General features: G+C 34.7%; 1 protein-coding gene across 1 annotated transcript in view; it reads right to left on the bottom strand.

Annotated features, from left to right (window-relative positions):
* Window positions 1-211: 211 nt before the first annotated feature.
* Window positions 212-18,307, bottom strand: part of CAND1 (cullin associated and neddylation dissociated 1) — a 41,970-nt gene continuing 23,874 nt past the window's right edge. The window contains exons 5-15 of the mRNA XM_072746175.1: window positions 17,964-18,220; window positions 17,773-17,878; window positions 16,688-16,833; window positions 13,141-13,433; window positions 11,556-11,697; window positions 9,722-11,215; window positions 8,681-8,776; window positions 6,328-6,497; window positions 6,082-6,246; window positions 4,705-4,812; window positions 212-3,998 (exon numbers count right to left, since the gene is read on the bottom strand). Coding sequence (XP_072602276.1) covers window positions 3,774-3,998; window positions 4,705-4,812; window positions 6,082-6,246; window positions 6,328-6,497; window positions 8,681-8,776; window positions 9,722-11,215; window positions 11,556-11,697; window positions 13,141-13,433; window positions 16,688-16,833; window positions 17,773-17,878; window positions 17,964-18,220 — 3,202 coding nt within the window. The 3' untranslated portion in view covers window positions 212-3,773. The remainder of the gene's footprint in view (window positions 3,999-4,704; window positions 4,813-6,081; window positions 6,247-6,327; window positions 6,498-8,680; window positions 8,777-9,721; window positions 11,216-11,555; window positions 11,698-13,140; window positions 13,434-16,687; window positions 16,834-17,772; window positions 17,879-17,963; window positions 18,221-18,307) is intronic.

The raw sequence follows: 18,307 nt of genomic DNA on the forward strand, positions 1-18,307 counted from the left end.
GAGCATTTCAAAGTAAAATCACTCATTGTGCATCAATCATTAGTGTGTATTTAGCCATTATCCATAACTAGTTCCAATATTCCCTAATCTGGGGAATTTTCAGTTCAAATATAAGCTTTTTCTCTTCCAAGACCTAAGTAAAACAATTTGCCAAAATCATCACTGATACTCATTTAAGATCAGAATTAAAAGGTTTGAAGAGGTCAGGGTATTAAGATTCATTCTACTAAAAATTTTATTCTGAAACCTGATACACACAGACATCACAGGGTTTAACAAAGTAAAATTACCTGCAATATTTCCTCCAGTAGTTTTAATTGAAGTTGGTTTCTATGATGTCCAATGAAAAATCCCGATTTGAATTTAGAACTTTCTAAAAGCAAAACCATGTTGCTGATAAATCTCGCCCTAACTTGTAGTGTATGTGTTCACAAAATCTTATTTTTCTAATAACGGGAAAAGCAGTAATTTCACTGTATCTTTCTTAAGAAAATGGCCTTATTTGGTAAGCTTTTGGGAGCCTGCCACCAAATACCTCTACTGTGTTCCATTTTTACAACCAACTAAAGGTATCAAAGGAGTTTTATATTTAATTAAGTGGAAAAGTAAGTTAAAACCAGAATATCCTTTTCCAAACAGTAATATGAAATGTTACTGTAGTGCTCATTTTCCATTCTACAGAGGATTAAGATTTAAAAAAAAGATATGAAATCTGGGGTGGCAGTGATTTGAAAAACAGATTCAATTTAAGACAGAGCTAGAATCCAAAATTTGCTGAAAATTTTATGCTCTTTAATATCAAAACATCTACTAAGCATAATATATGTAGAGAATGGCAGTTAATTTTAACAATTTAAATTTTTGGTAAAAAATGTGGGCAGAAAATGTTACCTCAGCTTTTTGTGAAGTATTACCACATACTCTGTCATGTGACTAAACAAAGCTTACATGGCTCATTAACTAAATGTTTCAATGACTAGGGACTTTGACTATTTCATTATTTATGAACTTCAATCATGCCTATATAATATATTCATTTACTGTCCGTTAGCTATATATAAAATACCAAAACATCCCTTATAACTGGTTAAATTAGATATGTCCCTATGTTATTTACCATTTATCCAACAGAAGTATTTTAAAAAAAATAAGACTGGTTAATTATGATTACATAATTAACATCTTTTGGTAAATTTTTTGGTAAATATTCAAACATTTGAAGTCCTCATACCCCTATCTCTTAAGCATTCTAATTCCCAATGGTTAGGAAGCTTTAGCCATCACTAATAGGAAGACATGACCACCTTTTTAAAAAATGATCGTTCAGTGCTATCGATTTTCTATGTAAATTTTTAGGTTAGGCCTCGCTATACCAAATTTCCTTTTCGCTTTAGTTCCATTAAATAACCTCAAAATGCAACTCCTCATATTGAACTTTTTTTTTAAAAAGTAGGTTGATGTGTCAAGAAAATAAGCTAACAACTATTTTTCTATTAACTTGTAGCTCTCCTGAGAAGTCTACATAAGCAGAACTTCCTAATACATGAAAGACTGTTAAGAGTAGTATGAGTGGCAGACCAGGACTAGACTTCACACCCTGCAACCTCCATTCTAGTATTGATATCACCAACTAAAAGTACAGAATTAATCAGTATGACTCAGCATTTAAAATCTGAGTATTCTTCTGTTACCTAATTTTGTTATGTAAATATATATATTCACATATAGATTTTAAAAACCACTAAAACCAGATATACTACTAGAAAAAATGTAATCTATTTTATATTAAAAGATAAAATTTCAGCTGTTAGAAAAATTAGCAGTCTTCCAAGACTTAAAAAAAAAAAAAAAAACCATGCATCTTGGAAGTTTAAAAAAAAAGAAAAGAAATCCAATACATGAAAAGTGTTTGGATTTAACTTTAGACAATTAACTAAGACATTCACACAACATATGCATGTCAGTCTCCTATATGGTCCTAGAGCCTGCAGTATTGTAATTTATTGTGAAACCATGTAACCAAATACTTAAATATATCCACAACATCTATACCACGGTAATGCATAGTACATAATATACTGACATCTCAAATTTCTATTACAGTTTTATGCAAATTATGGTATAAGATTATCACCTGCCACATTTTTGAAATGGCACCAACTTCATGTAACGTTCTATATTAACGTACTAAAATCCTTACTGGTAATGTGATGTCTTACGCATTATCTGAACATTTGAAATCAAGCTGTTAATCTAATAACCACAGTATGTTATCAATTAAAATCACTGCATAGTCGGATGTTAAAGCAGGAAGTTATACAGCGGGAAAAGTATTTCTAATTCACAGTTTCAAAAATAAAGGGTGCAGTTTTCAAATATCTGATTGCTTGAATTGGTCAATTTAACAACTGCCTCCTTCAATACATGTAAACTATGTTTGCACAGCATTAGGAGATGTCTTTTATTTCAGAAGTTCTTACTGTTACAGGAGCACCACAAATTTGAAGGAATTGGCTACAGTGTGAAATGAGCTCACTGAAGGATATGTTAAATAAAATTTTAACTACAATATAAGATACTGCAAAGCTTTGTTTCCCCCCAGCACAGACCCCCTTAATCAGGAAAAGTAGTCAACACTTACCAAATACATATGTAAATTAGCTCTACAAGGGAGGGGTGGGGAATCTAACTCAACTAAAAGAAATTACTATATTAACAAACCTGTGATGTGATCGTCAGCTTCAGAATTTTCCTAAAAATAAAATTCAAAAGCATACACAGTATTTGTATCCTTTGATAAGGAATGCAGGGATCCAAAGGGAATGAAAGAAACATCTGGTTTTAAAAATTTCTAAGTGGAAACACACACACACAAATGGGTAACTGAGAAAAACTGAGTACTTAAATATTCAAATTTTAAATGTGTAAGAAAATTTATAATAGAAAAAGTGGCAAATTGTTATTGTGACTTGATTTGCTGAAAACATCTGCAAATTCACACTGGCATTAAGAAAACCAAAGTTTCAAAAATTTACTCCCCTCTCTCTCTCTCTCTCTCTCTCTCCCCAGATAGGTTTTCTGTGCAAAAATAAATATCTGAAAATTGCACTAATACAATAATACTTATTTTAACTTTTGTTATTATGAATAATCTGCACATGCTGCTTTACAGACAATACATATTTGTAAACTTGCTCATGCAAAATTAGTGTGCGCAACAGGGATATCTTAATCCCCATACTTAAAAAATGATACCTTATTATTTTTAAACTGCCAAACCCTTTGAAATGTAACAAATCTTACACAGATAACCTTGTCTGCCAGCTAAAAATCAATTTATGTTGCTGAAACAAAAAGTTATACAAGAAAAACATGGTTTTCATCTTGCAGAATTTTTGATTTTTAAAAGAAAATTTATAAAAGAAAGAAATTCATGGTCACAAAATTTTAACATTTTAATCCTAAACATTACAGGGCAAATAGATACTGGACCCTATCTCCATAAATCCTAACTTTTAGTTTCCATTTTTTTTAAATGTTGCCCTAACCACTAAGACATTAGTGGTTTTACAACCTCTGGAGATTGTGGAAATACATGTTTCTGAAGGAAATGCTACAAAAACAACAATGGAAGAAAGCCAAACTGTCTCCATGAAGGAAAAAAAATATGGAACATTTTGAAGCCTTAAACACTTCTTTCCATGTCTTATGATTAACCTGTCAATTCAGTGCATCATATGGTCAATGTAATGGTCCCCATGTTGAACAAACATCTAACTAGTGTCCATTGATTCCAAGTTAGTAGATGATGAATCTTTCTGGATACTTTCAAAGATGGCCGCCAGCTCAGGGTTAGAACTGATCTGGGACTGGAATTCGCTCATCAGCGGACTCTTCTCTGCTTCTGGAATGGTTAGCAATGCTGCTACTGCTCTCATGGCAGATCGCTTTAGTTCATCTTGCTTTTCAAACTCCTGCTTTACTGAGTTTGCCTTCACCTGTAACATAGAGTAAATTTATACTGTGTTATAAAGACAGCTCTTGAACAAAATTTTAAGCATGTAGAAATTTCTGGTAAATAAAGCAAAGCTATTTTATAAGCCCCAAAGGTACATTCTACTCTAAACAGCTATTTTTAAATTTTTAGCAGTAGCTGTCTTCCTTTAAGGGAACATTTTATACAAAGCCCTTTATAAAACAGAAAATCCAGAGCCTGACTGAAACAAAGAACGAGATCCAGAGCCTTATGCTTATCAAGTAAGAAATACTCCTTAATTTAGACCATTAAGTAAGACATTATTCTTCAAGAACATCATGTACTGACCTCTCTGCCTTAAATTTGTGTAACTTTTTATGTGAAAAGTCGTTTTACCTTCTGAATCTAAAAATAATTCTGACTTCATTTTCAAGGTCTGTTTTAAATACCATGCTCATTGGAAGCTATGATTCCTCCCACCCCCACGACAATTCACCGTTTCCTCTTTTGTGCGTCTATCACATTTTATCCTGTATCAATACTTCAAAATAGGTACCATAGTGTTTTAACATTAAATAAAAGCTTTTAAGAATAGCATTTAACAAAACACTTAAACCAACTGCTACATAGGGTGCTAGCATGGTTAAATTCAGAAAACTACAGTAGGGAATCAACAAGGATCTTGAATATACCAAGCCTGGCCTTAGGTGATGTCTATTAGTGATTACCTTAGTTGTACATGTGGCACGTAATGGCTCAACAAGTCGGTCCAACCTCTGCAGTACTGCACTTGGACAAAGGGTGGAGAGTCTCACCAACATTAAAAATGTTAGCATCTATTAGACATTAAAACAAAAATTTAGACTTGCATTATTTTCTAAAGACAAAATTCTGATAAAGTTTTTAAGAGGAAAGGATTAGCAAGTACCATAAAGTTTCATTTTAGTGTAATCTGCCACTTGGAATCACATAAATTTGTTTCAAACCTTATCCTAACAGATCTCAAACATCAAAAAGATAGGTTATTCAGATTAACTCAATAACCACAGTCTTTTTTCTCTTTAGACTATAAGCTGTAGAATGAAGCAAGAGGATTCTATTACTTTTTGGGGGGCTTTGTTCATTGACTAATGAGAGGGTCAGGTTACTGCCAGATATGGAAACACAGAAGTCAGGATTCTGACAGTATGCTAAATGACTGTTCAGCTGCCACTTTTGCCTTGACTAAAGGCCCTAAGAGAAAAGTAGAATAGAGATATAATGCAATCCTTTTTAAAATCACCCTTATATATATATAGTTCCTATTTAAAACGGACATGAGCAAATAAAGAGCAGTTATAAGTTCATGCTCTAAATCTAAGAAGCAGTGGGATTTCTCTCTATTTGCTTCTACACTTTGTACATGTGAAAAGAGTCCTTTTGTGTTATCCTTTAACATAACTTTTGATATTAAGCCTATTAATATCCTACTGGAAAATAAAAATCCTTCATTTAGATGAATACAACGGTTATCATACAGAACAGCTCTAACAACTGTCAAGATAAACCTCCCTGGGAAGACTAGTATTCAATATTAAGACAGGCCAAAGGGGCACCTGGGTGGCTCAGTGGTTGAGCCTTTGGCTTGGGTCATGATCCCAGGGTCCTGGGATTGAGTGCCACATCAGGCTCTGGGCATGGAGCCTGCTTCTTCCTCTGCCTCTCTCTCATGAATAAAAAAATGTTTTTAAAAAAAAAAAAAAAAAAGACCCAAACTATCACACATTATACTCTAAACAGCAAAATTTGTCTGGAAATAATACACTAAAGCAAACTGGCACAGAGAATTTCTTAGAATTTTCCATCTACAACGTAGACTTGACTTCCTCTTCCAATGAAGCTTCTGGATTTTTTCCTGATGCTATACTGTATCACTATTACTTTTGCATATTCTAGTTTATAACACACTTACTAGAATCATGGCAAGCAAACCAATTTTCCTTAAGAGTAAATCACAAGGGTGAAAGTCACTACAGCAAAGTCTTCTTCTAAAACAATCTATCAAAAAAATAAAAATAAATAAAAAAAAAAATAAAACAATCTATCAACAGGCACAGACATCTTACCTTAATATCGTAATGGTCCTTCAACCCATCTTCAACATGATTTAGGAACTCAAAGATATCTAGCCTATCAAGGCAACTATCTAAAAGTGTGTACATACACTCAAAAGCTGCCTTTCTGATATCCAGTCCGTCATCAACTGTATGCTTAAATGGACCCATTTCTACCTGTTGAAACAAAAAGAGAATGTGTGGGTATACTTCAAAATAAAAGACAAGCTTTGACAAACAGTAAAGTAACAAACTTACCTCTCTTATCAGCTCCTTTCTAACTTTTGTTTCATTATAAAGATGTGGCAGGACAGAATCTAGAAGATCCCGTATTAATGATGGTTTATTATGTGCCGCTGAATTGAATGTGACCAAGGCTACTCTTCTTACATTCAAATCTGGGTCTTCCAATGTTTTCAGGAAATCACCTGAAAATTATAAGAGAAGCAACATGTAGTCAGGGTAGGCTTAAAATAAAACACATATTTTTTTCTAAATGGGTAAGTTTATTGTTGACATTATTGTTATTTCAATGCAGGGCATGGAAGAACATGAATGAAATGATAGGTGAACCATAGAGCTTTTTTGGGCAACAGGTAAACTATCAATTAAATACACTTACATTCAGACAGGATAACCAACTCTTGGCAACACTCTATCATGCAGAGTGTATGGAATGAGAACCCAAAAAAGTTCCCTATTAACTATCTATATTCTGTAGGTTGCACAGAGAAGTGATGTGATGAAGCCAGCAGCAACATAAATGATTCAAGAGTTCAAAATTAGTAATCTCACTAAAAAGCAACAAAAATAGAACTTAAAAAAGAGTTCAAAATAAGGTAAATAGGATGAGGACAGATCCATTGCTTCATAAACTGAATACTATTTATCTGATGATGAAGAGAAATGTGCCTTCAAAATATTTTTATTTCTATCTTTAATGAAGAATATATGAATTGGTAATAAGAGGGTTAAGAATACAAAAGGAGGAAACTGAAACCTCACATAGGACAAAAAGCAGAAATAAGTCGGATGGCGATCCAATCCCTACATTTATTTGCCAACTTTTGGCAAGTTACGATAGGCAAGAGCCTCAGTTTCTGAGTTTATAAAATGAGAACTATCAACTTTTTAGGGCTACATGAGTAGAATAAATTGCATGTGTACTGCTGAATAGTGTCTGGGACATCCCTGGTATTCACACATGGAGTTACTGTTCATCACTGTGTCATCACAACCCTGCAGTCAGCAATATTTTGGGACACATAGAGAAAAAGAGAGGGGTTAACACTTGAATGTATCACAAGAGCAATCTGAAAAAAATGGGAAGGAAGTAATACCTCAGATACCGTATGCTGGTAATTTAAGGCTAACCACCCAGAAAACTTCTAATTACAACAAGTGTTCAGGATGTACCCTGGTTCAAAAAGGATTTAAACATACCACGCTAAACCTCCTTACCCCTCAGCTTAGAATTACTAAAACAGTAAATCAAAATAATTAAAGTATCTCCTTTCATAAATGCATCTAAAATATTGCTGTTATTATGGACAAATGATGACAGGGACTAGGATCACTAATCCTCAACGCTGGTTTTGTTGTTACAATTTTTCAAAAGCTTCTGAGGTGTCCTAATGTTCATATAGTCACAAATAATACTAAACTAGATCATAATTCAATGAGAATGACCATCAGGTTGTGGGGTTGAGCCCTGTGTCAGACCCCACACTCAGCGCGGAGTCTGCTTGGGATTCCCCCACCCTCTGCCCCTCCCACTTGCTCACTCACTTTCTCTCAAAATAATCCTTAAAAAAATAATATATTAAAGCAAAAAACAGGAGGAGAACAAAAGACAAGAATCTTCGAATTCAGACCTTCTTTAAATTATTTCTAGGTCCCAACAATAGCATCCATTTATCCCTGTATCCCTCTTATTCTGAATTGATAATCCATTTCTGTAATTCTTTTAAATTGTTTTTTATTTTCCTTTCTGGCCTACTGCAGAATGGTACAAGCCCACAAAGCTTTTTTGCCATATCCCTCTATCTCTTTGCTGTTATCTGTTTGCACTGTCTTCAAGAAAACACCACACTAAGCTCTGAAGGTTTTTAGTGTTACCAACTCTAGGAAAACTGATGATCAAAACAACACAAGGAAGTTGTAAAATCATTAAAAATAATTCTTGTCCTCACAGAAGCATAGATAGCCCTAGTCTCTTTTGGCTGTCTCTCTCTCATTTCTACTCAACTCTGTTTTTTATTCTTACACTGTTTCCACCTTACCTAAGGAGGTTTCCACAGATCACCTTGGGAGCCGGAGGGTTTACAATTAATAACAGAAAACTGGGGCTCTAACAGATCAAGCAAGATTTATTTGTATCTGGTCAGACAGACCAAATATGTAGTTGACTCTGAAGACATCCTAGTGAATTTATTTGCAAAATAAACAGATAATAACTTCAAACTAAAGAATGATATAAGTATACAAAGATCACACATTATCAATTATCTTTTTAATGAAACAATTACCAGACCCTTAAAAACATTTTCTTTTAGTTCCTTGGTAATATTTTTAGTTATTAATCAGTATGTTTATCTTTGTTTCCACTTACCTATGCAGTTCTTTAACAGTGGATCAATAGGTTGTGGGTGATCAGAAATAGTAAATTTCACAGCTGTAACCACTGAGCTTCGGGCATATGATGAACCTAATTTAAAAAAATTTTTTAAGTCTATTGGTATGCAAAGTCACTAAAGTCCATGGACATCTTTACTATTTTCAAGCCACTTCAACTGACACTAGTATCTTCAATTCCTTCAAATTCTCTTTGGTCAAGAGGGATGGTACTTACTGCTCTCAGGGGAGACAACATTTACTCATAAGACATAATTCCCAGATTTCAAAAGAAATAATGTCTTCTGAGAAGGAGAAGACCTGGGAGAGCACCAGTGGGAGATCTGATCTAGCCCTCACAAAAGGAAAATGTTTAAACTTATAAAGAGCTTAAAAGCTCTTCAACTGTTTTCTTAAAAAAGCAGTTTCTTGGGATCCCTGGGTGGCACAGCGGTTTAGCGCCTGCCTTTGGCCCAGGGCGTGATCCTGGAGACCCGGGATCGAATCCCACATCAGGCTCCCGGTGCATGGAGCCTGCTTCTCCCTCTGCCTATGTCTCTGCCTCTCCTTCTCTCTCTGTGTGACTATCGTAAATAAAAAAAAAAAAAACAGTTTCTAAAGAAAGCAATGGCTCTCATTATTCGCTAGTCTAAAGGAGTTGCCACTGGTAAATTGGAAAACAAAAGTCTTTTAGGAGCCTACATTTGAACTAATTAAGTTCACTAATTTTAATATTATAATTAGTACTACGCCGTCCTTAATATGTATTAACTCAAGAGACATTTGCCTTTTCCACATTTAAAGACAAAAGAGTAACATTCAAATATAATGAACAGAAGGAACTACAACTGATTAACCATGATCTTACTACTCCATCTTTTAAACAACAAAATGTCACTTGAATCTGGTTCCATATTGCAACATAAGGCATAGGTTCTACATGTACAATACAAAAGGTTTTAACTTCTGCATTAGGCACCTTTCAAGGTTAACAACTGCTAGTAAAATTTTTTTAAGTTAAGAAAGTCTAGATACCCACCTGATATCAAATACCCCTTAAGCCGTGGAAGGAGAGTTTCTGGATCAATTAGAGTGAGTTTCCCTAGACATTCAGCAACAACATTTCTGGTTCCTTCTTCTGCACACTCACAGTGCTTTAGCAATAAGGCCCAGATGTTTTCAACATACGGTTTAAGGCCCACTACTGATGCAGAGCTAATAATTTCCTTCAAAGAATGAAGCAGAAGATACTGCCTTTTGGGTTGACTGGTTATTTCTTGTAAGACAAATGGTAGATACTCAGGAAGATTGCCCACACTAATGCTGCCTAAAGCATAGGAGGCCGCTGATTTAACTTCTTCACTAGGAGATGAGAAGGCTTCTAATATTACAGATTTTAGTTCCAGCTGCCCACTTAAGTCAATATGATGCCCAACTTCTCCGAGAGAAAGCAGAGCTAAGAGACGAATGGAATCTGTAGACCTTGAGTTCTTGACATCTTGAATAAACTGACCTACTACAGCTGGTCCTTCTTTAGGGCATGCTCGAGTAAGGGCAGCTACACATTTGGCAATAGAATAGTAAGACTGCTTGTGAGTAAGAGCTGTGCTCTGAGAATAAACGGGACCAGTCAGCATGCGCAACAAATCCATGTATCCTAGATTATTTGTTCCAGTGACAACCAGAGCTTGGAAAAAGTCTAGCATGGCGCTAAGAGCTCCCCCCTGTAATAAAGGTGATCTCACAAGTCCAATAAGTTCATTGAGAATGGATCCACTTATCTTTGAAAGGGAGGAGGGATACACTTTTGCCAGTGTGGTAAGAAAACTGATAGCCATCTGTGAAACATGCATATCACTTTCACTGATAAGAGGTGGGAGCTCGTCTAGAACTGCATCAATCATGGCAGCTGTCAAGCTGTCACTATAGTTTTTAATTAGAATATCTAGGGCAGAAAGGGTACCCAGTTTCAAAGCTCTCTGGTTTTTCCTGAGAAATGAAGCAAGGATAGGAACCCCTTCTCCCAGGACAGGCCTCAAATCTATCTTCAAAGGCGACCCAGCAATCAGTGTCAACGCCTTCACTGTAGTTAACCGAGTAATTTCATTCTTTAGTCTCTCCAAGAAAATCTGAAGTGTATTGGGCAAATCAGAACCCAAATTGTCTCCAAGGTTGCAAATAATTTGTCCCATACAGGAAATAGCCCTTTCCTTGACCTCCTGATCAATGTCAGCTGCTTTTAACCTCTTAATGGTACAGGTAAATAGATCTTTGATATAAGGAGTTGCATCAAACGAGGAAGGCTGATCTAAAGGACGAATTACTTTGACAAGCTGTTGGGTAACAAGAAGTGCTTCAGATGTAATCTTGTAAAATGGGTCTCCAACACAAGCCACCACTGGAGGAACCAAAGCCTGAACGTGAGGATGGAAGACTTGAGGAGAGTGGTTACAAAGGATTACATACAGACACGACAAAGCATCAATCTTCAAATTTGATGAGCTTGATTTGTCATTCAGTGAGAAAATGATTCCTAAAAAAGTCAATGAGAAAAGTCCAATAATTTTTAGGTAGTTCTAGGAAAGAAAAAATTAAAAACTATAAAAACTAATCCCTAAAATATTACTGAAGTTTCCGCTTCACCAAACTACCTCTAAAATAACAGAAACTCCACAATCTATAACTGTCAGTGCCAAAAATTTTAAGACTAGACTTTTTACTTGAAAATCTCTAACTTTAGGTGTTTAGAACGGTTTTTACATGCAAATTAAGTTGTACAAGTGACCTTTTTGAAGGAAATGATTGTTTAAAGCTTATCAAAGAATTAATAAAGTCTGTAGTAAATCCCTAAAGTGATTAACTATTTTTCATACCTGGTACAAGTACAGGAATGTGTTGCGTTAGCGCCCCAGGTAGTACATTTACCAGTTCAGTTAACATGTTAAAACAACACTGTCGGGTCTTCACACTTTTTTCTTTCATCTGTTTGTGCAGAGCTTTAACAATGTTGGGAACCTGTAATTATCACACACTTATTAGCTGGTTCAGCTACTGGTATTTCCTCAGTACACTTAACATAAATTATCAGGGATGGGGAGAGAGGGAAGAATTTAACATGACCGTTTGATACAAATTTTGTTGTACCTATTACAACATGTGGTCTCTTGGAACTCTACCTGCTTTATACTGATAATAGAGAAAAGCTATCATTAACTTTCTACAGAGCAAGAAGTTTTCCTTGATTAATATTTAATTATGAAATATACAAGACTAAATAGAAATCAAACCAAATAATAGCACAGATATGCATTAAAAGAAAAGTGACAAATTATGGAGAAGAAACCATTAAATGGGTCTTTGTCTTAGCTTTTAGTTTGCTCCCACAGTGAAATAGATCTCACTTCAAAATATAGCTACAAGCAGCAAGGTTATGATTCAAAGACACCTGCTTCTAAACTTTCTAACGTCTTGTTAGTTGGTAAAACCCAAACTGAGTATTTATACTAATCTTACGGTATGTGTCTGTATGTATCCTCACATCCATATCAGATGGTGATCTGAGAGCTAGAGACAAAACCACCTAATTCATCACTTCATCAGAATTGCCCATGTTTTGCAGAACAACACACCCCTTGAATTGCCCATGTTTTTACCCGACTTCTCTACCCTTTTCTCATTTCCTTCTACAATTAATTTTCAATGTTCACCTTTAAGTTCACCATGACTTTTCTGTTGTTAATTTGTACTATTTGAAAGCAAGACAAATATGTACATCTCCCCTGGGTTAGTTGTTCATTCCTCCCCAACATCTGTTTTTGTAATTTATAAAAATGAACAAATATGTACGCCATGGGGCTGCTGTAGGGATTATATTTAAGATAGGAAATTGCCTAGCAGGCACTAAATATTCAACACATAGGAGCTATAGAGCTCTAATCGTTAGAATCTTAGAAAAGATGTACTAAAGCAAAAAATATCTATGCCAGTTGTTATTAATAAAATACAGAAGTACTTACTGCGTAATAGGCACCACATTAAATGTTTACATAGATCATCTCATTTCTCACTACCATGGGTAGGCTGTTCTAATAAACCATTATTACAAATGAGAAAAGTGAGGTTTAATAAAATGACTAACTTGTCCAGGATCACACCAGCTAAATTAGGAGTGAAGCAACATATGAACACAAATAGTGTGACTCCGCAGCTCTAAGATTTGTTAACACCAAAGATAATTTTACTGAATCTTAAAATTATTATCTAGTAAAACCAAAATACTTCAAAACAGAATAAACTATTTACAAGTAACATAGTATGAATGTACATAAACTACTACGTAAACATATCCTAGAAGTTTGCTCTTCCGAGGATGTTCTGGGACTTCAATTTCCATATAAAAAAACAATTTTAAAATTCTGTAGTTACAGGCATGACTTTCAACCATACTTTTAAACTGACCTGACTCTGAAGCATGGTTAAGGGTGTTTCTCCCTGCTCCATGGCATCGGGGTCACATAGCCAACTTTGTACAGGACGAGTTTGCTTCAAAAGAGAAAGGTATGCATGAAAAACATCTGCCTTTACATTCTCTTCACGCTCTTTAAATCTGGATATCAGTGCAGGGGAGACAGTCTTGTAGAATTCTGGAAGCATTTCATGCCTTGTGCTAACTACAGCATCCAAGCACTTGGCAGCTGCACGTCTCACTTTCCAACTCATGTCATCGTCGTCACTGTATTCATCATCACTCCCTAAAGAGAAGTTTTAATGTTAACAGGCTATTAATCATGGGAAAAGTTTATTAATAGAGAAAGTGAACAGATACTCAAACTCAGTTTTAAGATTTTTCACTAACATACAGCAATAGAGAAGCTTTAAAAGAAAAAGGCCTTAAGACTATACAAATTTACACATAAATTAACCTCTAAAGAAAAGAATCACAACTGTTTTAAACGTGTTAACCAAAAATAAATAAATAAATAAATAAATAAACTTGTTAACCATCTTCTCACTTATGTGGGTAATGAGTAGCTTATTAGTCTTTATGATTAATTTATAAAGAAGTTTCATGTATATTTGTAAAATTTTAAGTGTCCCAGCCTTTTAAACAATTATGACTAGAATTTCAAAGAACTAATACCACAGGAAAATCAAACAATCAAGGAGTTAATAAGATAAATCAAGAAATAATAAGACTGTGATTACAGATGAGGTGTTAAAAAAAAGCACAGTTATCAATCCCAGGACATGCTGGGGAGAAAATCCTGACATGAGCTTTCCTTATGGCTAAAAGGCTTCTCACTAAATTTGTTGATGGGCTATTAGAAAAAACTAGGTGTATTTTTAACCTTTCAAGATACTCTCTTAAGGTAGTATAAAGAAACTATACTTCCTCAATCACAAGTAAATTCTTTTAACAACAAAGCACCATGTAAAAAGAGAGCCCATCTTCTCCAAATTCCTGTGAATCCTTAGAACAATGTTCCAACACTACTGACTCCATCTTATTTACGTTAACTTTCATTGTGTGTGAAACCTCTGAAAATTATTTCCTTCTACCGCCATAAAGCTGAATCAGCTGGTTAACAAAGTCAGGAGGATGGCAAAAATATTAGCAGTTCTCAGGATGGTCTAAAATTATCTAACAATAATTTTGGTGTTCTTAGGTAAGATTATAGCCCTGAAATGCGGATTCCTCACTGGAGGAAAAAGATGTCGTCTCTTCGCTGGCTTATATTCTACTTAGCTTAGTGACAGCTAAATGTAGCTATTTATGCCTTAGAAAAATCCTAGGATTATGTAATAAAATTTTCCATTCTCCAGAAGGTTTACTTAATTTCATCCTAGCATATTACAGGAAAACCCAACCAGATACTTACTAAACCCAACACATCTGACTTATACAAGGTACTATATCAAAATGGACTATTTAAAAGCAAATAGTTGGGATCCCTGGGTGGCTCAGCAGTTTAGTGCCCGCCTTTGGCCCAGGGCACGATCCTGGAGTCCCGGGATCGAGTCCCATGTCGGGCTTCTGGCATGGAGCCTGCTTCTCCCTCCTATGTCTCTGCCTCCCTCTCTCTCTCTCTCTCTCTCTCTCTCTATTGTAAATAAATAAATAAAAGCAAATAGTTTTTCCCATGGCAACCCAACTATGGGAATTATTTTGCAAAAATATACTTAAGTGAAAAAAAGGACTATTTAAACATTAAACACCCTAATCACTGAAATTATATATTACTTTTATGTTATAGTAACATTATGGTGGAAAGGTAGTTATTAGGTATAATCAATGCAAATTGATAAAACAGCTGAAGGACTTGGTTATTTACTTAATACAAGTACTTGGCACACTAAAAACCAACAATCAAAAATGGGAATATACACTGCTCCTGCTTTTTTCAAAGGATATTATATTATAACCCCTTCATTAATATAGCGTATTTATTGAATGTCTTCTGTGTGTCAAACACTATCCTAGGCACTGAGATAAAGCAGTCAATAGAGGCTGAAGGTCTCTGTCTTCAAGAAACTTACATCATCTTAGTGGGTGGAAAATAACTACCTGTGTCAAAAGGGATTAGGCATAATAAAGAAAATAAAAACACCAGGAAGGAAGAATGTAAGGAAGGGAAAAGCCCTGAGATGTGAGAATGAAGAGGGGGTGTGAGAGAAAGTTTTTGGCCTGAGAAACAAAGACAAAGGTACCATTTGTGGATAGAAAAGGCTAAAGAAACAGGTTAGGCAAGAGATGGGGGAAAGGGAGTGAGAAGAAATTTTAGACACCTGAACAGTAAATCAATTAAGCAGATAAATATATAAACTAAGTCTACAGGAAAGATCTAGGATAAAGAAAAAAATTGGGTTTTCAGCATACTGGTATTAAACCCAGGAGACCAGATGAGATTAGCAAGAATATTAGAGTATCACAAAGAAGTCCAAGGCCCTGGAATACTCCAAAGTTTAGTGGTCACGATTATGAAGAGCAATCGGCATAGACTTGAGAAGGAGTAATCACAAAAATAGGACTAATACCAGGAGAGTTGTGGTGTCCTGGAAATTAAAGAAAATGCTGCTGATCTGGGTAATAGGCAAACATCTGAGGTCACTGGTGATCCTGTCCATCACTGGAAGAATGGATTCACGAGAGAAGGAGAAAAAGAATTGGAAAGCATTCTTTTGAGTTCTGTTTTAGGAGAAACTGGGCATTAGCTGCCAGAGTGTAATACTGGGTGGGTTAAGAGGGATTTTTTGTAGTTGTTTTCTTTTTAAAATATAAATGAAATTAGACTTTGGGAGAACGTAAATTAAAGAATCAAAATTTTTAGAAGTATGAAAAATATCAGGAAATCCACCAACCCACATACCTTGTAACTTACTATTTAATTACCTCCACTATGATTCATTTAATATTAGCAGAAACAACTAAACCTGAACAATCTCTATGTCCTTGAAAGTGCTATTCCTTCAGCATAAATACTACAAATTGTGACACAATGACATCAATTTTAGGAGCCTCAGAAATGTTTAGGTGATTCATGAAAGTTAAATGGAGCCTCCAACAATATTTAGGATTTTTCAGGAAAGTATATATAAAACCAACCAAATTATTGAGTATGTATATCTACCACACAGTTTTAAAATAACATTCATTTCCCTCCTTACAAAAACCCTTTGGAAAAAAAACCTGAATAAAGAACAAAATTCTCTTGGCTACCAATTATAAATGTAGTAGCAACATTTTTTTCTGTATATTAAAAAAATAAATAAAACTGGGACTGTAAGTTTTGTTACCCACTTTTTCACTCAACTTACTAGTAACTACTTTAATAAATACTATTCTGAAAATGTTGTGTAACAGTTCAATACATACATGCCCCATAATTTATTTAATCAATTTGCTATTGTTGAATATTGGGGTCATTTCCCCTTTCACTATTATAAATAAATGAGGTAAGATCTTTCATGTAAATTTAATAAATTCCTTCTGTTTGATTTTAAATACCTTGGTCGTCATCATCTCCACCATCTGCATCCATGGCATTCTCATCTTCATCTTCATCATCATAATTATAATTTGGATCATAGGTAAGATATTTAAGACAAATATTTATAATGGTAGAAACATGAGGATATACTTCCTTAGGACATCTAAAGAAAAACAATAAAAGCTGCCTTGAATAACTATACTTTTCTCCTTGATTGGACACATTTTATTGCCAGATTTTTTCTTCCCTTTAACATAGCACAGGAAAAGTGGTTCCCAGCCTTCCAAAACCAATGGCTTTTCAGCAAGTAGGACTGTTTGTGAAAACGCCAGTGCACATTCTTCTAGGTTTGGTCTTCTAGCTATATGCTTAGAGACAGAATATAGAAATTCCCCACAATAAAGGAGTAACTTCTGTTTCTCACTTAGAAGAACAGAAATGTATCCCACAATTTCTAATTTTAAAAATTTGGTATGACCATAAAGATACTTCTCAAAACTGAGCAGGGCAAAAGATCACTGTAGATAACAACCAGTGAAGTCTTAAGACACTATGCAGTACCAAATGGTCAATTCTAGCCAAAGACAAAAAAAAATCTGCTCCTCAGCCAGTATGGCCTTCTAGTACATAAATGAAGATTTTATTATCAGAACCAAGGTTTCCAAATTGAGATTTACTGCCCTAGCAAAATGGATATGACAAACTTCAAAAACTGTTGAAAAGATAGAAAATTCACTACAAATTTTTGGTCAAGTAATTAATTACTGCTCTTTGAGATAGTAACTACATTATTAAATTAAACCAAGACAACCATAAGTGCCTTTCCAAAGTCTTTCAAGTCCTAACAATGAAAAGGCAACATTTCAAAATAAGCATAAGGACCTGTATTTTGAAATATAAGATGACATCCACTTTAGATACTGTATTGATTATCAGTTACTAGTTAATAAGACTTTAATCTAATCAAACACATCTGAAACCAAAACTCAAATCCTGGCTATCGGCAAGGGAACTCATTTTCTTCATCTACCTATTCCAGATCTTAACTCTACTCTTAAGGAAAGTTTTTATTTGAATATACATAAAGATCCTAAAAACTTACCTTCTCACAAATGACTCAAAGGCTTGAATGCAGTACTCTCTTAATTCATCGTCATCTACATTACAAAATTTTACCACCAAAGGAATGATCTTCTCAAGGTATTCACCTAAGAAAAGCATATTGGTTCTTTAAAACATTCTTTTTTTTTTCTTTAATTAAAGAGAATCTTAAAGTATTTAAACATATCTTACCTATTCTATGACCAGCTTGCCTACTAATTGCGGCAATACACTGTATGTAGGTTCTTGTTGTTGACATGGAATCATTTTTGGACAATTCTGACAAGAGATGTTCAATAAGATCTACAAACACTATATTTCCACAGCTCATAACCAGATGGCCAAGAGCAATAATGGTTCTTTTCCTCACTGCAAGTCTAGGGCTGGTCAACTGGGGGAGCAGACAGGTCAGAATTGAAGGATGGAAATTAACAAGAAGTCCTCCTTGCCTTAAAATAAAATAAAAAAAGAAAGAAAACAATATATAAATTCAAGATGTGTCAGTACTACTGAAATGTCCGGCCTCTGACCTTGGT

Source organism: Vulpes vulpes, unplaced genomic scaffold, assembly GCF_048418805.1.
Source record: "Vulpes vulpes isolate BD-2025 unplaced genomic scaffold, VulVul3 u000000647, whole genome shotgun sequence".
Taxonomy (NCBI): Eukaryota; Metazoa; Chordata; class Mammalia; order Carnivora; family Canidae; genus Vulpes; species Vulpes vulpes.